Here is a 23,681-nt window from a genome sequence, read left to right on the forward strand (position 1 = left end):
GGGTGGGGGGGAGCGGCGGGGACTGAGCCCTGCCCGGAGCGGCGGGGTCACAGGTGCGAGAGGCCTGGTATGCGTGGGGCCCACCTGTGCCCTCCCCACCTGTGCCCTCCCCCGCCTGCACCCCCCACCTGTGCCCTCCCCACCTGTGCCCTCCCCCACCCATGCCCCCCGCCCCCGCCTGGAGAAGCCGCTCTCCACCAGGCCGGCTCTCCCACGTCCCCTGGAGGACACTGAGGCCGGGACCCCAGCCCCAGGATGGGCGGCCTCCGTCCTTGTGTAGCCCGGGGAGGCCCCGACCTGCCGGCACCCATTCCACAGGTGACGAAGCTAGGCTCACTCAGGGTCACCGCGGCGAGGTCCCCCGACTCCAGGCCCCGCATGGGGCCCAGCCCTGAGCTCTGGGAGTGGAGGGGAGGCTGGGGAGAGGCAGGGCCGGGGATCAGCAGCGTCCCCCCAGCCTCCCCCTGCAGGGTCTGCATCGAGCGCCTGGCGCCACCTGCTGAGCCACGGCGGTACTGCGGAGCTCGTGGGCATGGATCTGGGGAGGGCTCGATGGGGGGGGGCGGGGCTCGGAGCCTGGGACCGGGAAGCCGGCGCTGGGTCGGGCGTGCTGGTTCCTGGGGCTGCACTGCCGCCCTGTGGCCACCAGCTCTGGCCTGGAGCACTGGAGCGCAGGGCGAGGGCTCGACCCCGCGGAGACTACAGGGACCCCTTGCGCTCACCCCTCGCCGTCCGGGGCTGGGATTCCCGGCCTGGCCGCCCCCAGACGCCCTCCCCACCCCACGCTGGCAGAGGAGGCAGGCCCGGACCCGACCAGAGGGAAGTCGCCCGGGGCCGGCCAGGGCCGACCGAGGACAGCAGGAGTGGACAGGAGCGAGAGCGGACAGACGGCAGAGAACCAGCGCCGCCCAGGCTGGCTACCGGAAAGCAAGGAAACGGGGACGGAGCAGGACCGACGGCGGGAGGGAAGGGAAGAGGCGGCCCACTCCCCGCCGCGGAGCTGAGAAGCCTCTGCCGCGGTCACCAAGGACCCGGCCACCAGATGACGCGGGGTGGGCGCTGTGGTGCAGCGGGTGGAGGCAGCTTGGGACCCTGTCTTCCGGTGTGACCTGGCTGGTTCACCCCCAGCCGCTCCACTTCCCGTCCAGCTCCCTGCCGACGCGCCTGGGAGGCAGCGGGTGACAGCTCACCGGGTGGGCCCCTGACACCCACGTGGGCACCACGTGGCCCAGCCCTGGCTGCTGTGGGCATCTGGAGAGTGAAGCAGAGGATGGAAGATCTCTCTCTCTCTCTCTCTCTCTCTGTGTCTCTCTGTGTGTGTCTCTGTCTGTGTGTGTCTCTGTCTCTCTGTCTCTGTCTCTCTCTCTCTATCTCTCCTGCTCTCTCTCTGTCTGTGTCTCTCTCTGTGTATGTCTCTCTGTCTCTGTCTGTCTCTCTCTGTGTGTCTCTCTGTCTCTCTCTCTGTCTGTCTCTCCCGCTCTCTCGCTCTCTCTCTCTCTGTCTCGCTCTCTCTCTCTGTCTCTCCTGCGTTCTCTCTCGCTTTCTCTCTCTCTCTGTCTCTCTCTGTGTGTGTGTGTGTCTCTCTCTCTCTGTGTCTCTGTCTCTCTCTGTGTGTCTCTCTGTCTGTCTGTCTCTCTCTGTCTCTCCCGCTCTCTCTCTCTCTCTCTGTCTCTCCCGCGCTCTCTCTCTCTCTCTCTCTGTCTGTCTCTCCCGCGCTCTCTCTCTCTCTCTGTCTCTCCCGCTCTCTCTCTCTCTCTGTCTCTCCCGCGCTCTCTCTCGCTCTCTCTCTCTCTGTCTCCCGCTCTCTCTCTCTCTGTGTCTCCCGCTCTCTCTCTCTCTCTCTGTCTCTCCCACGCTCTCTCTCTGTCTGTCTCTCTCTCTCTGTCTCTCCCGCGCTCTCTCTCTCTCTGTCTCTCTCTCTCTGTGTGTGTCTCTCTCTCTCTGTCTCTCCCGCGCTCTCTCTCGCTCTCTCTCTCTCTGTCTCCCGCTCTCTCTCTCTCTGTCTCTCCCGCGCTCTCTCTCGCTCTCTCTCTCTCTCTCTGTCTCCCGCTCTCTCTCTGTCTCTCTCTCTCTCTCTCACTGCCTTTCGAATACATAAACACATCTTTAGACCTGGAAGTGAGGCTGTGCCAAGTGACCTCCTGCCGGAGAGGACTCCATGGCGAGAGCCCATGGGGCAGACACCGGGAACCCCCGGGGGGACAGCCCGGCCGGCCGTTGCTGAGGAGACGGCACGGCAGCCGAGGTCTCCCCCAGACCCCCCACCCTGGTCAGGAGAGACGCAGGCGAGCCCCGGCCGAGGGATGAGCCACGGGACGCCAGGACAGCTCCCTCCAGGGTCAGCCGGACACAGCAGGAGGAGGACGGGGCCAGGCCGGCTCGGGGCCACGGGTGGCCGCCGTGGTCCTGGGTGTCAGGCTGAGGGCACCTGAGTTGGGTTTGTCAGGGGTGAGTTGTGCCCAGGCCGGGCTGAGAACGTCTGAGCCTGCGCACTCGAGCCCCCTGCCCCCCGCTGCCTAGCAGGAAGCTGACCCGGCAGCAGAGGCGGGACTTGAACCCAGGCACCTGCCCTCCTCTGCTGGTGAGAACACAGCCCAGTGCGTGCACCTGCTCACGCCGTTCACGGCCGGGAGCTGCTGTCGGCGGGACTGGTGCTGGGTGCTCCGCGGGGAGCTGTCTCAGTGCAGGGAGGGGGCTCCCGCGACACCCACGTCTCCAACGCTGCAGGCACGCTGGCCCCGGGCGCCTCCCTCAGGAGCGTGGCGGCTCCTGCCAGGGGCTCCGGACCACAAGCAGTTCTGCCTTTGGCTGAGGCACGCCTGGTGGCCAGAGCGGAGCTGGCTCCTTCCCGAGGTGGGTGGGCCTCGTCCACTCGGGCAAAGGCTGCGGAGGAGGAGACGAGCCCCTGGCCGCTCTCCGAGGTCCCCGGCCTGGTCCGTGGTCCCGGGCGCCGATGCCTGGTGGTGAGCGGCATCTGTGCACGTCCTGCTGGCTCTGGTCTCTGGAGAAGCGCACGCAGCCCCCAGGGTCCCCAGAGCCGTCAGGGCCATGGCGACAGGAGGCAGGATGGGGAGCAGGGGCGCAGGAGTCGGTGTCAAGTGGGGACAGAGTTTGGGTTCCGGAGGCGGCTGGTGGTGGCGGCCGCACAGCCGTGCCCAGTGCCGCTGGCCTGGGCGCTCAGCACAGTCGGTCCTACCTGCTGTGCCCTCCACCCCGGACAAACCCAAGCCCCGGAAACGCACAGCTCGCCCGAGCCTCGGAGTCTGCCGGGGCCTGCAAGAAGGCGGTGCCTGTGCCTGCTGAGCCCCGGCCACCAGGATCACAGGTCCCCGGCCTCCCAGGTACCACAAGGGGCGCCACGGGATGCGGAGTGCCATGCCCCCCACGCGACAGACAGGTGATGGCTGTGTCCAAACCCAGGACCCCTGCTGCCCTGGGGCCAGGGCCTCCATCGCACAGCCGTGCCGTGGCGATTGTGCAGGCTCCCTGGAAGCTTCCGGAAGCTTCCGGACTGGCTGCGACGCGCCAGGACTGACTGGCAGTGCCCTGTGCTGGGGGCTCCCCGTGGCTCCAGTCCAGGCTTCCAGGGAGACGGGGAGCAGTGAGGCGGTCGGGTGAGGAGGGGGCAGGCAGGGGCCGCCACGGGGGAGGCTGCGACTGGACAGGGCCAGGTCGGACGGGGACAGTAGCCCAAGTCTGCCTGGCTTTGGGGCCTGGAGTTCATCTTAGACCTGGGGAAGCAGCGAAGGTTGGCCATTCTGTCACCCAAACACATGTGTCTATATCTAGGGATGTATTTATTTAAAAGCCAGAGTTACAGAGAGGAGAGGGAGAGAGATCTGCCACCCTCTGGTTCACTCCCCAAACGCCCACAGCAGCCAGGCCAAAGCTGGGCGCCCAGAGCTCGACACAGGTCTCCCTCGTGGGCGGCGGGAACCCAGCCACCGGGGCCGTCACCGCAGGCTCCCGGGGTCAGCAGAGAGCCGGAGACCAGAGCTGAGGCTGGGACTCGAACCCTGCTGCTCCGGTGGGGGAGGCGTGGACGTCTTGGCCACGGGGCTGGAGCTCTGTAGCCCTTGTCGCTACTCCTCCCGGCACACCCCTTATTTCTAAATCAAGTGCGCGCCATGCGGGCCCCGGAGACTCCGATTCCCACGAGCGGTGAGGGTTTAACCCCACGCCTCCCCCACCTGCACCTGCATTTCTCTACCCTGCCCCTGTGCAGCCGGGATCCAGCGTCGGCAAACCCCGTTCCCACCTGAGCCGCGCGGTACACCGCAAATGCCTCGCCGACTCTCTGTGTTCCCCGGAGTTGGTATCGGCCTCCATCTCTTTTTATTTTTTTTTTTAAAGATTTATTTATTTATTTGAAAGTCAGAAAGTTACAGAGAGGAGAGGCAGAGAGAGAGAGAGAGAGAGAGAGAGAGAGAGAGGTCTTCCATTCTCTGGTTCACTCCCCAATTGGCCGCAATGGCCGGAGCTGAGCTGATCCGAAGCCAGGAGCCAGGAGCTTCTTCCAGGTCTCCCACGCAGGTGCAGGGGCCCAAGGACTTGGGCCATCGTCCACTGCTTTCCCAGGCCACAGCAGGGAGCTGGATGGGAAGTGGAGCAGCTGGGTCTGGAACCGGCGCAGACTGGGGCTTTACCGCAGCACCGGCCCCAGGTATCGGCCTCTCTCTTCATCTGCATGGTGGAAGCTGGTCTCTGTGTGCGCGCCAGCAGCCGTCCGGATCTGGTGGGTCTCTGCCCCTGCCCGCCCGCGGCTGCACTAGCTCATCTCCTACCTGGGGGTGGGGACAGAGGGCCAGGGGGGCGTGGCCCCCTCTTGTAAGGGAAAGACCTAGCAGCGCCATCTCCTCCGGGGCGTTGGCCGAGGCTGGTGGTGCAGCGGCCAAGTCCCGGCTCAGTGAGAGCTCTGTCTCTGGGCAGCCCCAGAGGCCCCTCGGACATCGAGGGCTCGTTCCCCACCCAAGCCGCCGGCCGAGCCCCCAGCAGAGGGTCCTCTTCCACACGCCCGCCTCCGGGAGCCCTCGCGGCCAGCCTCCGCCCGGGACGGCTCTGCCTCTGTCCGTCACCACGGGAGTGTCCCCACCTTGGAGTCCCAGAGTTCCGGGGGCCAGTGCCCGCCCCCAGAGCAGGGCGCTCTGCCGGCGCCTGGACGCTGCTCTCCAGCCCCAAGGGCAGGAAGGACACATTACCCCGTCACCTGCGCACCGCGGGGGCCCCAAAGCACAGGCATCAGCGCGCCCGGGGCTGCGGGGAGAGTGCACGCGTGGGAGGAGCCCGGGGCCGGGCCACAAGGGGGGGGGGGGAAGCTGAGGTTCAGCGTCTGGCCCGGGGGCCTGGCCGTGGGGCGGGGCCTGACTGTGGGGTAGGGCCTGGCCGTGGGGCGGGGCCTGGCCGTGGGGCGGGGCCTGACGGTGGGGTGAGGCCTGACGGTGGGGTGAGGCCTGACCGTGGGGCGGGGCCTGACCGTGGGGCGGGGCCTGACTGTGGGGTAGGGCCTGGCCGTGGGGCGAGGCCTGGCCGTGGGGCGGGGCCTGACCGTGGGGCGGGGCCTGATGGTGGGGCGAGGCCTGGCCGTGGGGCGGGGCCTGACCGTGGGGCGGGGCCTGGCCGTGGGGCGGGGCCTGACCGTGGGGCGGGGCCTGACTGTGGGGTAGGGCCTGGCCGTGGGGCGGGGCCTGGCCGTGGGGCGGGGCCTGACGGTGGGGCGGGGCCTGGCCGTGGGGCGGGGCCTGGCCGTGGGGCGGGGCCTGGCCGTGGGGCGGGGCCGTGCGGGGGAGAACTGTGGCAGCACAGGGTCTCCCTTTCCCAGTGCATCTTGTTAAAAAACCAATTCCTTTAAAAATACGTATGCACTCATTGATCGTATTTCAGAGGCAGAGAGGGCTCCCGCCCGCGGGCCACTCCCCAGGGAACTCAGTCCGGGTCCCCGCGTGAGTGGGACTGGCCCCGGGGGCTCGGATGTGGTCATGGGTGCCCAGCCACCCTGAGACCAAAGCCCGTCCACCCCCGACCCTCGGGCAAGGGCCCCCAGGGCTGCTCAGTCCGTGGAGGGTGGGGCCACAGCCCTCAGCCCAGGGGCCCCAGGCAGGCCCCCAGGGTCCAGACGAGGCCTGGCAGAGCCTGGGACCCGCGCTGGACAATCGGCCCACCGGGGAAGCAGCGCCACCCTGTGGGCGCTGGGTGAACTGCAGCAGGCCTGCACGACCAGACGCCAGCCCCCTCCAGGCTGGACAGGACCTGTGTGAGGGGCCGGCCAGCTGACCCCCGCGTGTCTGGGTGCAGGGCTCCAAGAGGACTGCGTGCTGAGACCCCTGTCCCAGGGGTCTGGCCAGGCCAAGGAGGCCTTCAGAAGGGAGTGTCTCCCCCTGCCCCCAGCTCTGCCGTGGGGCCAGGGCTGCCCAGCACCCCCGGGCGCTTCCTGATGGCCCCAGATGGGCGAGGTCAGCCGAGAGGCCGGCATGGACTTCCTCCGGCCTCCCAAATTAGCAGCGCCAGGGCCTGCGGCCAGGCCGGGGCTCAGTGCAGACGTGCCTGGACGCCCGGCCGCGGCTCCTCGGGCCGTGGAGGGCCCGCCTCCAGCCCCCGATGGACGGGAAACTGAGGCACAGTGGACAGCGGCCTGAGGGACCCTGCCCTCGCTCTGCCCCTGTCAGATGGCTGCGGGGTCCCCATTCCAGGCACAGCTGTGGGTCTGGGGGTCGCTTGTCGGTCTCCTCCCCACCCCCATCCAACCTCCACTGAATGAGAAGCGTGGGGGTGTTCACGGGGACCCTGCAGGGGACTATGGCTCCAGACTGGGGCCCGGCCATCACCTCCCACTCCTGACCCTAGGTTTAGTGGGCTGGGGGTCACCCCCAGGGAACTGGGCCTCTCCCCCAGCACCCCCCTGCTGGGCTTCCTCCAGGGTGGGGGCAGCAGCAGGGAGGGGAGGCTCAGGGGTGCCTGGGGTGGAGCAAACCACTTACCACGCCTCCGGCCCAGCCCCCGGAGCCCCCTTGGTGGCTGAGCCCTGAGCCTGCCGGTCCTGGGACCCCCGCCCTGCCCGGGACGAGCCAGTGTGGACCACGCTGAGGCCCCGTCCACCAGGGGGCAGCTGGGGCCCGGGGCCCACGGAGCTGCGGGGTCTGAGCGTGGCTCCTGCACCTGCTGCCTCCCAGGACCCAGGCCCCCACCCCGCCCCCGCCCCACCCCCGCTCGGCTGCAGTGCCCAGCAGGGGGAGGGGTGGCAGGAAGGCGGCCTGTGCGGCGCTTCCCGCCGGCTGGGGCGCAGCGAGTGCAGGCCCTGATAAGGCGCACATGGCCGGCTGCACGTCCGCCTTTTGTCCCCGGCCCCGGCCAGCCTTTCCTGAGCCGGCCTGCCGGGGCGGGAGGGCTGGGAGCCGGGGGCGCCTCCTCCCCTCTGCCTCCCCTCTGCCCGGGGTTCCGAGTTCTGGGGCCCAGGTCGCCCTGGGGGTGCAGCCCCAGCCTCAGCTCCCCGGGAGGGTCTCCGTGCCCCCCGCTCGGCACAGGCACCGCCGGTGCCTGAGGTCCAGAGCAGTGGCCCGGCTCAGCCCTCCCCGCGGCCCCTGCCCTCTGTCCCAGACTGGTCACCTCAGCAACTTTACTGCCCCGGCCACGGCGACCACTCAGGCCATGAGGTGACCTGGCTCCTGAGCTCCGGGAGCCGCCCTGGGTTGAGGCAGGGCCCCGAGGCCAGGGTGGGCTGGGGGCTGGGATGCCCCCGCCGTGTCCATGTTCAGGGCCTCCTCTGTGTGGAAGATGGACCTGGGCCCGGGACGCTGCCCTTCAGGGGCACCAGCCCCCCGCCCCAGCAGGGCCTGGGAAGGGCAGGCTCCATCCACCGCCCCCCCGCCCACCGTCCATGTCCACTGCGGGGCCGGGGCGCCCCTGGGGGCCTGTTTCTGCATCACGGCTTTAGGTCAGTCTCAGCCTCGTTGTCACCTGTGCTCCGCAGGGCCCTGCGGCTCCGGACACTACGCATTCCTCAGGCCACAGAGAAGGCGCCGGCAGCGTGGAACCCAGCATTTTCTAAGATTTTTATTTGAAAGGCAGAGTTAGAGTCAGAGAGAGAGGGAGAGGGAGAGGGAGAGGGAGAGGGAGAGGGAGAGGGAGAGGGAGAGGGAGAGGGAGAGGGAGAGGGAGAGGGAGAGGGAGAGGGAGAGGGAGAGGGAGGTCTTCCATTGGCTGGTTCACCCCTCAATGGCCACAACGGCCAGAGCTGCACCGATCTGAAGCCAGGAGCTTCCTCCGGGTCTCCCACGCAGGAGCAAGGGTCCAAGGACTTGGCCATCCTCCACTGCTTTCCCAGGCCACAGCAGAGAGCTGGATCGGAAGTGGAGTAGCCGGGATTCGAACCGGCGCCCATATGTGATGGCGGCACTGCAGGTGGTGGCTTTACCCGCTACGCCACAGCGCTGGCCAAGGACTCTCCCATTTCAACCACGTTTTCCCGATCACATTAACTTTGAGGACACGGCTAAGAAGCACCCTGGCCTCATCCAGGTGCTGTCTGGGGGATTTTTCTTTTCTTTTTAAATTTTTATAATACTCATTTTCCAGGGGTTTTGCTGTGTGCATTTCCTTTTTTTTTTTTTTTCGCACCAAAACGCACTTTTCCTTCGGTTCCATTTCCAGCAGGCTGGAGCTCAGAAGTCGCGGTCCGGGCGGTGGAGGGGGCACCGCGGGGTCCTGAGGGCGCAGCGTCCACAGCGGCACCCCCAGCGCCGAGACACTCCCGGGGGAGGAGGACGCAGGCCCTGTGGTAGGCAGCCTGGCCCCGCCCCTTCCTCCTGCTCGGGCCCTGCAGCGCGCTGTCCCCTGCCCAGTGCCCTGGCTGGTGTCTGACGTAACGACAAGTGACAGGTGGACGTGTTCATGGCGGACGTGTTTTAAACGTGGCGCCCTGCGGCAAGGATGCGTGAGCTAATGAACACGCGTGCCGCCCCTGTCCCCAAAGCCCAGGCTCCCAGCCGTTTGCAGAGCGCGGCCGCGTGGTGTCCAGGCTGGCCTGGCGCGCGCCGCCCACCCCTGCTCCAGCACACGGCGGGACCGCGGGTGCTGCTCCACCAGCTGCAGGCCCCGCCCCGGCTGCTGACGGATGGCTCAGTCCCGGCCCCTGGGGAGCGGGCGGCGCTGCTGCCACCCGGGCCGAGGTTGTGTGTGCGAGGGGCGTGCAGGTGGTGGAGGGGTCGCCGGGTCTCACTGCTGTTCTATTTTTAGTTCTGGGGGACCCTCGCGCTGTTTCCCGCGCCATTTTAAAGTGTACTTAGGGGCTGGCCTGTGGTGTTGTGGGCAAAGCTGCTGCCACCTGCAGTGCTGCCACCCCGTACAGGCGCCGGTTCGAGTCCCGGCTGCTGCACTTCTGATCCAGCTCCCTTTTTTTTAATTTTTTTTTTATTTTATTTTTTGACAGGCAGAGTGGACAGTGAGAGAGAGACAGAGAGAAAGGTCTTCCTTTGCCGTTGGTTCACCCTCCAATGGCCGCCGCGGCTGGTGCACCGCGCTGATCCGATGGCAGGAGCCAGGTGCTTCTCCTGGTCTCCCATGGGGTGCAGGGCCCAAGCACTTGGGCCATCCTCCACTGCACTCCCGGGCCACAGCAGAGAGCTGGCCTGGAAGAGGGGCAACCGGGACAGAATCCGGCGCCCCGACCGGGACTAGAACCCGGTGTGCCGGCGCCGCTAGGCGGAGGATTAGCCTATTGAGCCGCGTCGCCGGCCGATCCAGCTCCCTTTTAATGCAGCTGGGAGAGCAGTGGAGGACGGCCCAAGTGCCTGGGCCCCTGCACCTGCCTGGGAGACCTGGAGGAAGCTCCTGGCTCCTGGCTCCGGATCAGCCCAGCTCCGGCTGTTGCGGCCATCTGGTCAGTGAGCCAGCAGGTGGAAGATCCTGTCTCTCCTCTTAGAGACTCTGCCTGTCAAATAAATAAAGCAACCTTTAAACAACCAGAAATGCCGTGTAGCTCAGTGAAACTAAGTCGCCCCCGGCAGCCGCCTGCCAGCCACTCCCTCCACACTCTGCCCCCCAGCGACCACCAGGCCGGGTCTCCAGGACACTTCTCAGTGCTGCAACCCTGGCCTGGCTGCGTCCCGAGGTCCCCCGCTGTCCCTGGCCAGGGCTTCGGTCCTTCCCATGACTGGGCAGCGCCCTGGTCTGCAACGACCCCGTTGTGTGTCCACCAGCCTGGGCTTCTGCCGCTGGGCGTGTTCCAGCAGTGGGGAGCCGCACACAACATGGCCGCCGCCGGGGAGGGCAGAGGCGGATCTGGGGGCTGGGGGTGCTTCCGTGCCCCCCAGCCACCCCTCAGGCCAGGCGACAACTCTGCGAGCCGCGATGATGGCGCCCACGTGGCCTGAGACGCCACTGAACGTCCAGTGCCGAGTGACCCCTGGTGCACACTGGACTCTGGGAAAGTGACGTGACCGGGGTGGCGGGGGGGGGGGCAGGGGCACGTGGGGACTCTGGGGGCCTTTGTCCAGGCCACCGGGAGTCGTGGGCGTCCCCTGAGTGGGTGCCGGGGACAGCCCCAGGCCACCTATTGCCTCTCTTTGAATCACAAAACAAAGCAAGTTTTCTTGTCCAGGTGGCCCCTGGCCTCCCCCCGGCTCCTGCCTCTCCCTGCCCCCCCGACTCACCAGCCCAGGGGGGGCCTGCCCCCCACCCCTCAGGTCCTGTCTGAGGCTGGGCTCAGCCGCCCCCAGGGGAGGGGACCCCCTTTTCCTCTAGGAGCACCCCGCCTTGACGGCGGGGAGGGCCGGAGCTCCGTGGCTGTCGCCTCCTGCTCCGTGCGCTGTCCACCAGTCCAGCAGTCCTGGGGGCCGGGACAAAGGCCCCAAGGCCGTCCCTGGACATGTCTGTGCGGGCAGCTGGCGGGGGAGGGGCCGGCGCCCATTCTGGCCCCCGCCTCTCTCTGGGCCACACGTGCCCGCGGGCCCGCAGCCTGAGCCAGGGTTTCCGGCCATTGTCCAGAGCAGGGCTGGGCTCAGGAAGCTACGATCCCCAGGCCAGGCCTGGCTGGGTGGGGGTGGGCTGGCGCACATCCTGGCCGAGTCCAGCAGAGTCATGTGGGGCTGCACGGTGGCCGGTGGCTGTGGCCCCGATCCCCTGAGGCGGAGAGAGCCTGCCCATGCAGAGTGACCGCCAGGGCCTGGGGCAGAGACAACCCCACGTCCCCTCCCTGCCCACCAAGGGCCCAGGGCCACCTGCACCTCGTCACCCATGGGAGCGGCTTGCCGGGTGCCGTGGGAGCCTAGGATGCCTTGAGGGCCGAGGAGAGGGACCTAGGCCCAGTGTCCTCGGCCTGCCACGGCCACTGGACTCCCAGAGCCAGGGCTGGGAGGCGGCAGAGGTGGAGGGCTCTGCTGAGGACCTGGGCTCCGGGACTCTTCGTTCGCCATGTGCCCCGCAGGGCTCGGGCCAGGGCCTCTCCGGGCACCGCGGGGCTCTCGGTGGAGCCCACCGGGCCTGCTCCGTGACGTGAGGGCTCCCCACACAGGGTCTGGGCCTGTGCTGGAGTTCAGCATGGAAGACAGAGACCCAGAGAAGAGGGGGCTTATCTGAGACCACCCAGGAACCCAGGGAGCCCCAGGACACAGCCCAGGCAGAGCGCATGTGTCCCAGCACTGCCTGCCGTCCCCAGACCGCCAGCCAGGGTCCTCGTCTCCCTGGTCCCGGCCCCACCGTGGCCCAGGCCGGGCCAGGCTGGGCACCGTGAGGAGCTGGCCGTTCTGGGGACATGCCAGGTGGTTGCGGCACATCCTGGGGCCCCTCAGCCAGGCCAGCACCGCCTGAGCTGGGCGGGTGCCGGGAGGGCAGGGGCTCTAGGCCGGCCTCCTGCGCCCGCCCGCCGGCCCAGCCTCTGACACCGAGCGGGGCGGTCACGCTCGCCGGGCGCCAGCACGAGGTGTCCTTGCTCTGCCCGCAGGCGCCTGGCGGGGGAGGGCACAGACCTGGCTCTGGAATGCAGCCTGGGTGCCAACGCCCAGGCCCGGGCGCAGGCGGCAGCCTTGGGCGAACCGCAGCCCCTCCCTGTGCTCACGCTGCCCTGCGGGGGGTGGCCCTGCTTCAGGGGAGCCTTGTGCCCGGCGAGGGGAGCTCCCGGGAGTCCCCTGCTCCGTCTGCCCGCCCACGGGGCCTGGCAGGACCAGGAACCACCGGCTGGGGATGGGAGCTCGGGCAGTGGCCGTGGAAAGCAAGTGGGCGGCTCCACAGGTGGCTGAGCACGGAGTGAGTCGTGGACACGACAGCCACCCGCAGGCCTGCTCCCAGGGGCCACGGGGCGGGACCTTCCGTGGGCAGGGCTGTCTGTGGCACAGGGCGCCTCGAGGCCACGCTCAGGGGAGCCCCGCAGGGCCGGCAACGCCTCCCCCGCCCCCCCCAGCGGAGGAAGCAGGGCCCGGCACTGGGGCTCCAGATTTCGGATTCTTTCTGAGGTGTCTGTGCCACTGCACAAGCTGCACCCCTGTGACGGCTGCGGGCCCCGGGGTCACCTGGCAAAGACCCAAAGCCACCAGCCCGGCCCTCTGCAGCCCCCCAGCCGGGGCAGCTCCGGCCCGGCCCCCAGGAGCCCCGGGGGCAGCGGCCGATCTTTGCTCAGGAAGAGGAACTCGGGCTGAATGGACGCCCGGGGCCGAGAGGCCGGCAGGGAGAGCTCCGGCTTCCTGCGCGCCGGCCGCTGACGCGGGCGCCTCCCCCCACCAGGGGCGGCCATTGTTCTCCAGGCCCCTTCCCAATCTCCCCGAACACTCGCTTCCTGCTTCCGGTAGGAAACAGAGATTTCTGGTGGGGCCAGGCAGATGTGGGTCCTCCCTCCTTTCTAAAGGATGTTAAAAAATAGACCGTGGGGGCTGGGGCTGGCCAGGGCCCAGACCGTCCACCTCACGGCAGGGCTCCCAAGACCCCCCACAGCCTGGCCTGACACCCAACAGGCGAGAGCCGCGGCCCTGGCCGGAGCCCACGTCCACCCGAGCAGGGGCAGGCTTGGAGAGGCCTTGGGCTGGAGACCCGGCGCCACCAGCAGCGGGCTCGTGGCCCGAGCGGTGTCGGTGCCTGGCCTCGGGAGCCCCCAGCGCTCGGCAGGCCTGGGCCCCCAGCTCCCGGTTCTCCCTCTGGGGCTGGCGCGGTCTGGCTCCCAGTGGGGGCAGGGCTGCTGTACCCTCACCGCCCCCACACCCTGACTTCCTTTCCTGCCTGGGGAGATAAAGTGCCCCCCGTCCGGGTTCGCGGCAGAGGGGCTTCCGCCCAGGACGCCTGCCAGGTGCCGAGGGTGGCCCCCTTCCTCAGCCCTCACGGGAAGCTCACTGGGCTGGGAGCAAGCCCTGGCCACGGGGCCTGGCCGCAGGCTGCATGAGGTCCCCGTGTGGGGCTGCCCCTGCTCGGGAGGGCCCACCCGGGGACCCCGCGCCCCCAGTTTCACTCCCTGGAGCGTGGGACAGCCTGAGTCACTGCCACCCTTCAGCATTGAGACCCCACTGGTGCCTGCAGTGTCGCAGTCGGCACAGAGGCTGCGATGAGACGGGCAGGACTTCGAGAGCCGGCGGGCGAGGGACGCTGCGAGGGCCGCTGGGGTCGGCGGCTCCCCGAGGGCCAGCCCCAGGCGTGCGCTCCCCAGAGAACCAAGTCTGTCCATCCGCCCGCCTGTCTGTCTGCCGTGGGCCGCGGGCCTGAGAGCCCCGGGCGTCCTTCGGGTGCCCACGTCCTCTGCTCTCCACCACGCCCCAGGCCGAGGATGGCTGAGGGCACCGTGGCCCTGGGGGTGTGGCGGTGGGGCTCCTCTCCCGGCCGGCGTGAATGCCCACACGCTGCCCACCCCACCCTCACACCTCGCTGTGGGAGCCGGCTGTCCTGCAGGTGGAGCCCGGGTGTGGGGGTCACCCACGAGAGACTGGACGTCGGGAGGGGGCTGCAGAGGGGGTCACGACCCACTGGGCATGAGTGGCAGAGGCGCCCTGGGACACAGGAGACCTGGGCCAGGGTGAGGGCCGTGGGGGCAGCAAGGGGACAGCCGGGTTTGTTCGGGAGCCAGACGGGAAGGTCAAGGACTCTGGCCACGCCTTCAGCCTGAGAGGTGTGTGGGTGGTCCCCAGGCAGGGAGCAGGGGCCGAGGACTGAGCCCCTGGGCCCTGTGTGGCAAGCGGCTTCGGCCGACGAAGGGGCTTCTCAGCTCGGGGTGCTGATACGCGAGGCTCTGTACACACGGGGGCTTCTAACAGACACGCGGGGGTGGAGGAGGGGACGTGGCAGGGGATGGACGGAGCGAGCGGGGCACTGCCGAGGACGCCTTGCTGCCCGGTGGACACCCGCTTCTCCCCGGCCACCCCCTCGCTGCTCAGGCTGCGCAGCGCGTGGGGCTCGTGCTGCTCCCGGCTCGGCCGCCTCCCTCCCAGCCCCGCCGAGAACCGGTCACTGAGCCAGGCGGCCTTGACGGGAAGGTCCGGCCACTGTGGCGCGAGCCTGGGCCCGCCGTGGGGCAGTCCTGACCTGTGGGTCGGCTGCTCTGGGGGCAAACAGGAAGCTCCATCCCTCCACGGGGCCGTGCTCCGTCCCTCCTTCCTGCGGCCGGGCTCACACGGCCGCCCGTGCCCTCCGCCGGCACGGCCTGGGATGCCCCTGCTCGGCCCTGCTGCGGGCTTGGTCTTTCCTCTCCTGGGGCCGCAGAGCCCAGAAGCTCAGCAGTGAGGGGTCCGAAGAGGGGGCTGGGAGGGCCTGGGGGGGGGCTCTGGACCACCGCCCCCTGCCCCTCCTCCACTGTCCCGCCCTGACCGGCACATCTGGGAAGGTAAGGCAGCTGCCGGCACCGCCAACACCACGAACATCAGCAGGAGGGCCCCCGCACGGCACAGCCCCGCCGACGGGGGCCCCCCCCCACGGCACAGCACCACCGACGGGGCCCCATGGGGAACGGCCCCCGGCTGGGGCGTGAGCGGGGCTAGGACTGCCCGCACTGTCCTGCCCCTGGGCCTCCGTCCTGTGCTGGGCCTGCGAGGAGCCGGGAGGGGGCCAGGCACCGGGCACAGACGGGCAGCGGGCACTGCTGCCAGCTCCCACACACACCACCACTGCCGCCCAAGTGGAGGCGAGGCTTCCTGTTGTGTGGGGAGTGGGCGCCTTCAAGCTGGGGGTGGGGGAGGGGACATAGCCCCTGGGGAGCCCCCTGGCCTGGGGGTGGGGGAGGGGACATAGCCCCTGCGGAGCCCCCTGGCCTGGAGGTGGGGGGGGGACATAGCCCCTGCAGAGCCCCCTGGGCCTAGAGCGCAGAACCGGCTCACTCATGGCGGCATCCTGGGGGTCCCGTGGGGCAGAAAGTGTTGAGTCAGCACCCGCCTCTGCCCTCTGCCGCCCCGTACTGCCCTGTCCCTGAGGTGCCCCTGGCACTAAGACCCCTGCCCACCGGCCTCTGCCCCCGAGGGCCCCGGGAGGCCGGCACGACGGGCCTGGCACTTTGGGGTGCCGAGCAAGGGCCCTCTTCCTGGGTGGTTCTGGGCTGGGGCAGGGCAGAGCAGGTGGGAGGTGGGAGGGCAGGTGGGGTGAGGGCACCCAGCAGCCCCGCACCTGCAGGGCAGGTGGGAGGGACCTAGGACAGGGGACCTCCCTGCAAGTCCGCCATTCAGTCCAGCGGAGCGCTCCCTGGAGGCAGCCCAGCCCCGTAGCCTGTTCTGTCCTGGCTGCTCAGCTCCCAGGGGCAGGGGTCTCGCCCAGCGGAGCGCTCCCTGGAGGCAGCCCAGCCCCGTAGCCTGTTCTGTCCTGGCTGCTCGGCTCCCAGGGGCAGGGGTCTCGCCCAGCGGAGCCCTGCTCCCACCCAGCTCTGCCCTGCCCTCACCTGGGCTGCTTCTCTCTCTCCCAGCCTCGGTTTCCCCTCTGCACAGAAAACCAGGCTGGCTCCAGCCCCCAAGGGGTCAGGGCAGATCCCTGGGGTGGGGGCTGGGGAGGTGAGGGGCAGCGGGGCAGGGGGCACCACCTCTCGTCCTCCTGAGCAGCTGAACTCTCCATGGAGAGGACGGGGGCCCAACGAGGGTAGGGGTGCTGAGGATGTGGCCAGTGAAGTGAGGGCTGGACCCTGGCTGGGGGGGCTGGTGCAGAACAGGTGGGGGTGGGGCTGCCGACTCAGGGGGGCACCTCCAGAGCTCCCTGCGGCTCAGACCAGCATCTGAGCCCCTCCAAGCGCCGCAAACCTCCCCCGTAGCTGCTCTGTCCCCACGGAAGAGAAGGGGAAACGGATGCTGTCCCGCGTGGCCAGGCTGGGCGCCTGCCGTGGAGCCCAGGGCCCGGACCGCAGCCTGGCACCTGCCATGGACGCAGGACGCCCGGGGCCCGGACCGCAGCCTGGCGCTGCCGTGGACGCAGGACGCCCGGGGCCCGGACCACAGCCTGGTGCCTGCCGTGGACACATCTCTGGCCACGGGGTGGGGTGGGGCGCTGGCCCCCAGGGATGGTGACAGGGCCGGCGACAGAGGGGGACATGTCCCTGCTGTCCTCAGCGGTCCAGGAGGGGTGGAGTTCTCAAGTTGTGCAGCTGGGTGGGGCCTGAGAGACCCGGGGGCCAGACAAAGGGGGGGCGGTCCCAGGCAGCGGGCAGCGGGGGCTGAGCCTGAAGCTGGGCTCCGGCCCGGGGACACTGGGGCCAGCGGGGCCTGCCCACGGAGCAGCCTGTGGCCTGGGCGCGTCCCCTGTAGCTGCCCGGGTGCACTCTGAATCCTCCCGCCCCACCATTGCCCCGGCGACTGCTCCGTGGCCCGTGGGCTCCCACGACTCCCTAAACAGGGGTGCTGAGGCCGGAGCCACAGGCACTGCCTGAGCACCCCAGGTGGCCAGAAAGGTCCCACATCCCTGCTGCACCCCCAGCCTGCTGGCGTCCGCTGGGAGCGTCCAGGAGGGGTCTGGGGTCGGCCCCGCGGCCCCCTGGGAGGCTGGGGCTGTACCTCTCGGCTCTGCTTGCTCCCCTGTCCTGGGGTCCTGGATAAGCCCCTCCCATCACCCCCACTGTGGCCAGCACTGGCCCCTGAGGCCCCTCTCTTGGACTGCCCAGCCTGTCTTGCCTACCCCAGCCCCTGCCGCCCCTCCCCGGCCAAGGTTCCAGCAGTGCCGGTGCCTCTCCTGGGCGGCTGTCCCCCTGGGCTCCCATGCGGTGTCACACACATCTTGGGGACCCGAGGGGAGGGCCCAGGGTCCTGTGGCCCAAAGATACAAAAGGTCTGCACTGCTGGTCTGGGAAGCGTGGCCACTGGCCCTGGCTCCATGTCCCCTGTCCCACGCTGTCCCAGGGTCACCAGACAGGCCGAGCAGAGCCAAGCCTGCCTCTGACTGCTTCAGGGCCACACTCTGAAGTCCCAGGGGACGGCTCCCCTTCCCCAGCCGGGCCCCCCCCCCGCCCCCCCAGCCTCCTGTTGTTCGCAGGCAGCTCCCGTTATCAGCAGAGAACACACACAGGAAGTCCGGCCGGGAAGGGCCCATCCCGATCCCGATTTACGGGGGACGGAGCATAAAAAGCCGCCCTTCCTTGGCCGGGAGGAGCCTCCCCGGCCGCAGTGTCCGCCTCGCTCACCGAGATGCAGGCTGCAGTGCAGTGGACAGGCGGGCAGACCTCGGGAGGGCGGCCGCTGGGCTGCAGGCCCCGGCACGGGGCAGGGTCGTGCTGGTGGCCATGGCCAAGCCTCGGCCCAGGCAGCATCAGGTATGGCGGGGGGGCCCTGGAGGGGCAGGGAGCGGGCAGAGCTCTGGAGTTTGCTCCCTGGACGGTGCCGTCCCCACTGCACACGGGGGCCCTGGGAGGAGGGTCGTTGGCTGAGTACCTGCTGGGGGCAGCCCGGTCTGGATCCAGTGCTGTCATCCCACGGTGACGCCGAAGCCCCAGCTGCCCAGGGGCTGCCACTGCGGCCCGGCACCCTTCCTTCCCCTTGACCTCCCCCCTCTGATCCCACCCCTTCCCTGGAGAAGCCCCCGGGGGTGGTGTGAAGCTGAACCCAGCAGGTGGGCTGGGTCCCTTCACTCGCCTCTTCCGAGACCCGGGGGGCACCAAGGGCTGGCGCTGCCTGTTTCCCCGGCGGTAGATGCACACTCTCGGGGGGCAGTGGGGGGGCCGGCTTGGCCCAGAGGAAGGAACCCCAAAGCCGGATCTGTGGGCTAGACTTGGGGTGCCCATGCCTCGGCAGGGTGTGCACAGGCAAACAGGAGACCCTGTCAGCCCTGTGGATCCGGGGGGGGGGGCGGTCCCACGCTCTCCCTCTCTCTCAGGCTCCGCCCTGAGCAGCTGAAGCCCCATCCCAGAGACCCCCGAGCCCCAAAGCTGCCACAGGCCTCCCCGCTTCCCCCACTGGAAGCTCAGGCCTTGGAAGCCCCAGGCCGGACCGGTTCAGGCAGCTGAGGTCGGCGGGGATGTCAAAGGTCAGGCAGCCACAGGTTGGGGGGTGCCCAGCCAGCCCCCACAGCGGCAGGCCCCTCCTGGGGACGTGTGTCTGTCTCACCGTACAGAGCCTGGCCCCAGGCCGACAGCGAGAGCTCCAACTGGCACTGTCTGGTGGGCAGGCAGACGGCTGGCGCAGGCTCAGCTTGGAGCATGGTGGGGCCGACGGGCGGCGGGGGCTCAGGATGGGGCCTGCAGGCCTGGGGCAGCCCGAGGCTGCAGCAGACCGGACCAGGGCCCATTCCCAGGCGCTGGTCGTCACAAGGACCGAAGCTCTGCCCTGGCACTGACCCACGCCCCGTGTCTGGCCTGCAGGTCCCGGCACTGCCCGGAAGAGCAGCGGCCGCCAGTGTCGGGGGAATGACAAGCCGCCCCTTGGCAGGTGAGTGGGCCGCCCTGTGGCACCTCTGACCGGGGCCCAGGCTCGGGCTCCAAGGACTGGGGCGGTGACGCACACCCTGGGGTCCCCCGCTAAGAACTCAGAGCGGGAGTGACCACAGGGCTGGGAGGACGTCCTGGGCTGCGGAGCGACTCCGGGAGCCCTGGGGTGGCCCTGCTGTTCCCGCCACATTGGCCATCCCGGCAGCCCCTATTCTGGCCGGGCCCGTGATCTTGGGCCAGTCCGGGTCTCTGGGCCTGGGAGTGGGGGTGTCCACACCCCTACCCTGCCTGCAGCTCCAGGGACGTCATCCGTGGCCAGCTCCCAGGGTGGGATCTGACGGGGCCGTCAGTCTGGGGGCTCTGAGCCATGAGCCGAGGCACCCCCACCCCACGTCCCAGCGGCCACACTCCCCGCAGTGACTCCCGGGGTGGGGGGCGCTCAAGCAGGGGTCGCAGCCCCGACTTCTCGCTGACTCACTGCCCGGCCGCGGGGCCTCAGTTTCCCCATCGGCGCAATGGGGGCGGGGCGAGCCGAGGCAAGGGTTGAGGGGGCCGCGAGCCCACCCGGGGGGGCGGGGGCAGGGCTCCGGCAGGGCCGCCGGGTGGGGCGGGGCCGGGGGCGGGCCGGGGCGGGGCTCAGGGCCCCCACAGCGCGGGCTCGCGCGGCGGCGGCGGCGGCGCGTGCGCGCCCCGGATCGGCGGTGAGTGCGGAGGAGCCGGGCGCGCGGGCGGGGGGCGCCGGGGTGGGGGTCTGCTCGCCGCTCGGCGGCGGCGGCGGCGGAACCCTCGCGGCGGGAGAGGCCGGAGAGCCGCCGGGCGCGGCGGTGGGGGCGGGCGCAGAGCGATCGCGGGGACCCGGGAGTCGCGGGCCGGGGGCGCCCGCACCCCCAGTCGGGTCTGGAGAATGGGCCGGTGGCCGTGGGGCAGGGGCGCCGCAGCCCCCTCCCCGCCCGGGGCGCGCGCATCCGCCAGGGCCCCCGGGCCGGGACCCCGCAGCCCAGTCCTGGGGGGCCGCCGACGCCGCCCATCGTCCCGCCCCCACGGCGCTGGCCGTGCCGGGGAGGGGGCGGCGGAGGGGACGCCCCACAGAGCCGTCGGCTCGCCCCGCAGAGACGGGAGGGGCAGGCCGGGGGTCGCTCAGAGTTGCCGAGGCCAGCAGCCGCTCGGGCTCCTCGGCGCAGTTCCCTTTGCAGAATCACGAGGGCCTGGACGGGCGAGGGCGGGGCCTGCGGCTCCGCCTGGCACCGCTGCCCGCTGCCCCTGCCCTGAGGAGCCCCCGGGACCCCCACCCGTGCACCCCCCAGGGGACCCTGCCCTCCCCTCCCTCGCACACGGTGGGGTCTGGCCAGCAGCCAGGGATGGGCACCTGCTCTTGGGGTCACTGTATAGGAGCCGGCCTGTGAGCCACCGCAGGGGCCACGGGGAGCTTGGAGGTGGACAAGCTTTACCCCAGGCTGTGTCCGGCCTGTGCCTTGGGCCCGGCCTGGGGCTGGGGGAAGGGCAGCCCCCCACCGTGAGAGTCTGGCAGAGGCCTCCCCAGCCCCCCAGGCCCCCTGGCTACACCCAGGATACGCCTGCCACCCCTCAACTCCCTTCGTGGGCCACATTCTGGCCTGGAGTTTCTCACATTCTCTGGAAGCCTGGGCAGGCCTCCGGGCTCCCCCAACCCCACAGCCGGGACGAGGCTGGAGCCCCGGCCGCAGCGGCTCTGTCCCCCTCCCCTGCCCGCGTGGGCCTCCAGTGTGGCTGCTGTCCCGGCCACAGGTGCACTCCAGAGGGGAGGGGCCCCTCCTAACTGTAGCCACTCCCCGCCGCGCTCCCACGTGCCAGACACCTGCGCCCTGAATCCACGGGTCCCAGCCGGCGGGGCTCCCGGTGGCCCAGGACGGCCCTCACCGACCGGGAGTGGGGTGCAGCCGGCCCTGCCCCGCCATTACCAGGAGGACACTCACCCCGTGCCCCAGCTTCCCGACCTCGGGGCCCCCAGGGCCCTGCCCAGCAGGGCCCAGGTGCCTCCTGCCCAGGAGCCCCCCGTGGGGGCCCAGCGTCTGTGGCTGGTGCTGCGTGGGGGGCAGAGTGGGCTCTGTTGGGGCCTCAGCCCTGCAGGGAACTCACGGGCTGCTCCTTTGTGTCCAGGCCGCCCCGCACGCAAGGCCATCGCAGCCGGACACCCCGGCCATGTGGGGCTCCCGGGAGCTGCTCCTGGTGTGGTTTCTGGTGCTGGCGGCTGGCGGCACCGAGCACGTCTACCGGCCCGGGTGAGCAGGGCCCGGGAGCCTGCACCTCTCCCCGGGGAAGCCCCGAGAGGGGCCGGGGTCCTCTCTGCTCTGGGGCTGGGAGGGCCCTGGCTCTGGCGCCCCCCGCTGACCCGCAGCTCCCCCCACCTCTGTAGCCGCAGGGTGTGCGTGGTCGGGGTCGCCGAGGCGCCCGAGTCCTTCGTGCAGCGAGTGTACCAGCCCTTCCTCACCACCTGTGACGGGCACCGGGCCTGCAGCACCTACCGGTGAGGCCCCAGCCACGCGGCCCCCCGGGACAGCTGAGGGCGGGGCCAGCGAGGAGAGGGCCCGCCCCCTCCGCTTTTGGCCACCTGCCCATCCAGCTCTGCAGACTGCCCACTTCTCATTCCCCTGGGACGCCTGGCGTGGGCGGCCCGGGCTGGAGACCCCCAAGCCCGCCCACATCGTCCTGCTGCCCGGAGTGACCAGCCTCCAGCAGTGGGAGAAGGGCTGGCCCCGGGGGGAGCCCTCGGCCGCCCAGGGCTCAGGAAGGAAAGGGTGGGGTGGGGCCCCGCGGGAGAGGCTCTGGGCCCAGCTGCCCCTCTGATAGGAGGCCCCAGGCCCTGGGCCACCGCCTGGCCGTGCAGTGCCTCAGGGCCACCTGGGCCATCCCTGGGGAGATGGTCCTGTCTGCTCTGGGCCCCGGCTCCAGGTGTGCCTCTGGTGGGGACAGCCCCCTCTGAGCCGCCCCCCTCGCCCCCAGGACCCTGTACAGGACTGCCTACCGCCGCAGCCCCGGGCCAGCCCCCGCCAGGCCTCGCTATGCCTGCTGCCCCGGCTGGAAGAGAAGCAGTGGGCTCCCCGGGGCCTGTGCAGCAGGTGAGGGCACCCTGAACCCGCCACCTGCTGCTCTCCTGTCCCCCCGGGAAGCACCCCGCCCCCCCGCCGTTCCCCTCGCTCCGTGGGGCCCTGGGGACCCCGAGTGGGTGTGACAGGCCTCCCCCGCCCACAGCCGTATGCCAGCCGCCATGTCGGAATGGAGGGAGCTGTGTCCGGCCCGGCCGCTGCCGCTGCCCTGCGGGATGGCGGGGTGACACCTGTCAGACAGGTGAGGCTGGCTCCGCCCTGGGGGCCCCTGGGGAGGCTTCTCCCTGCACGGCCTGTGGTCCCTGCGGGAGGGGCTGGGTGTGGGTAGGAGTGGCGGCTGCGGCCCTGCCCCCCTGACGCCCCGCTCCCGCAGACGTGGATGAGTGCAGCTCTGGCAGGTCCGGCTGCCCCCAGCGCTGTGTCAACACCGCCGGGAGCTACTGGTGCCAGTGCTGGGAGGGGCACAGCCCCTCTGCGGACGGGAGGCTCTGCCTGCCCAGGGGAGGGGCCCCCAGCTCGGCCCCAAGCCCGCCGACAGGTAACTCGGCCCCTCTCCCCTCCCTGCTTTGCTGGGCCTGGGGAGCTGGCTGCTTGGGGGGGGGGGATGGCGTCTCCCTGGGGCTCGGCTGCACTTGGGGGTGGGGGGAGCGGGGGTCTCAGGCTCAGACTGAGGCCCGGGCTCCCGCAGGTGCCAAGGTGGGCGGGGGCCTCCGCCTGGGATGGGGAGGGGGGCAGTTCTGGGTGGGGGTGGGGGCCTCGTCTCAGCCCCGTGCAGGCCCCAGGGCCTGGAGGACACCGGCCGCGCCTCGCTGGTGATGGGACATTATTACTTTCGGTACGCGCTGTGCCACTTCAAACTCGTACCGTGAGTAATAATGCGCCGTCAGCAGCCCAGCACCGCAGGCCGGGCACCACGAGGACCTCCCGGCGCCCCGCCCCGCCCAGCGCTCTGCCCGCCCACTCAGCCCCTCATGTGCCCCCAGGGGCGGACGGCGCCGTGAGGGAGGAGGTGCGGCAGCTGCGGGCCAGGGTGGACGCGCTGGAGCAGGTGAGGCCGGGCCTGCGTGTGCCCAGCTCCCTGGGACACAGCTGTCACCCGCGGGGTGGCCGGGAGGGGGCTCCCTGGAAGGACCCTGGCCCCAGGGGAAGTGTCCTGGCTGCTGTCAGCCCCCGGGGACTCCCCGGGACGGGACCACCCTGCTTCACCTGTCCACAGCAGGACGGTCCCGTGGGGCCTCCCAGCAGGCCACTGGCCCAGCGACCCCGTTGGCGTCGCAGCAGCTGTGCAGGCGGGCACACCCGAGCCACCGGGCCTCTCCGAAGCGCAGCTCTGTCTGGGCGTCCAGAGCCCCTGCTGGCTCCCCCGGGCTCTCGGGCCGCAGAGGGGTGAGGGGCTGGCCGGGGTCACACGCGCCCTTCCCCGCAGAAGCTGCAGCTGGCGCTGGCCCCGCTGCACAGCCTGGCCTCGCTGGCCTCGGAGCACGGGCTGCCGGACCCAGGCAGCCTCCTGGTCCACTCCCTCCGGCAGCTGGACCGCGTGGACTCTCTGAGCGAGCAGATCTCCTTCCTGGAGGAGCAGCTGGGGTCATGTGAGCGCCGGCCACACCCCCGGGGGGCACTGGGTGGGGGGGGGGCTGCTGAGGCCGGAGGGGGTGCTGAACCCGCCTCCTTGTGCACCCCCAGGCTCCTGCAGAAAGGAGCTGTGACAGGCCCAGCCCGGCTACCTGCGCCCCCGCCTGCCCTGCAGCCTGCCCCCTTGGGCGTCGTCTTCAAGACTCCCGGGACTCAGGCATGGGGTGGGGCCCCCCTAC

General features: G+C 70.4%; 1 protein-coding gene across 4 annotated transcripts; it reads left to right on the forward strand.

The window, feature by feature from the left end:
* The first annotated feature begins 17,553 nt into the window (after positions 1-17,553).
* Positions 17,554-23,675, forward strand: EGFL7 (EGF like domain multiple 7). 4 transcript variants are annotated; one of them, XM_062185341.1, is made up of 9 exons: positions 18,722-18,788; positions 20,924-21,045; positions 21,180-21,290; positions 21,767-21,882; positions 22,016-22,111; positions 22,244-22,408; positions 22,854-22,918; positions 23,297-23,459; positions 23,554-23,675. In XM_062185341.1, the coding sequence occupies exons 2-9, from the start codon at positions 20,966-20,968 to the stop codon at positions 23,574-23,576; spliced, it is 819 nt and encodes a 272-aa protein (XP_062041325.1). In that variant the 5' UTR covers positions 18,722-18,788; positions 20,924-20,965; the 3' UTR covers positions 23,577-23,675. The 4 variants fall into 4 exon arrangements, with proteins under 4 accessions (XP_062041326.1, XP_062041327.1, XP_062041325.1 ...); XM_062185342.1 differs by lacking the exons at positions 20,924-21,045; positions 22,854-22,918 and adding an exon at positions 17,554-17,677; XM_062185343.1 differs by lacking the exons at positions 20,924-21,045; positions 21,180-21,290; positions 22,854-22,918 and adding an exon at positions 17,554-17,677.
* The last annotated feature ends 6 nt before the right edge of the window (positions 23,676-23,681 follow it).

This window comes from Lepus europaeus, unplaced genomic scaffold (genome assembly GCF_033115175.1).
Source record: "Lepus europaeus isolate LE1 unplaced genomic scaffold, mLepTim1.pri SCAFFOLD_375, whole genome shotgun sequence".
Lineage (NCBI taxonomy): Eukaryota > Metazoa > Chordata > Mammalia > Lagomorpha > Leporidae > Lepus > Lepus europaeus.

Bases quoted from the DNA above. Each gene is read 5' to 3' on its own strand.
- EGFL7 (XM_062185340.1), top strand. From the start codon at position 20,966: ATGTGGGGCTCCCGGGAGCTGCTCCTGGTGTGGTTTCTGGTGCTGGCG. The intron at 21,046-21,179 runs GTGAGCAGGGCC...CCACCTCTGTAG, and splicing joins GAGCACGTCTACCGGCCCGG to CCGCAGGGTGTGCGTGGTCG. The intron at 22,112-22,243 runs GTGAGGCTGGCT...CCGCTCCCGCAG, and splicing joins GGGTGACACCTGTCAGACAG to ACGTGGATGAGTGCAGCTCT.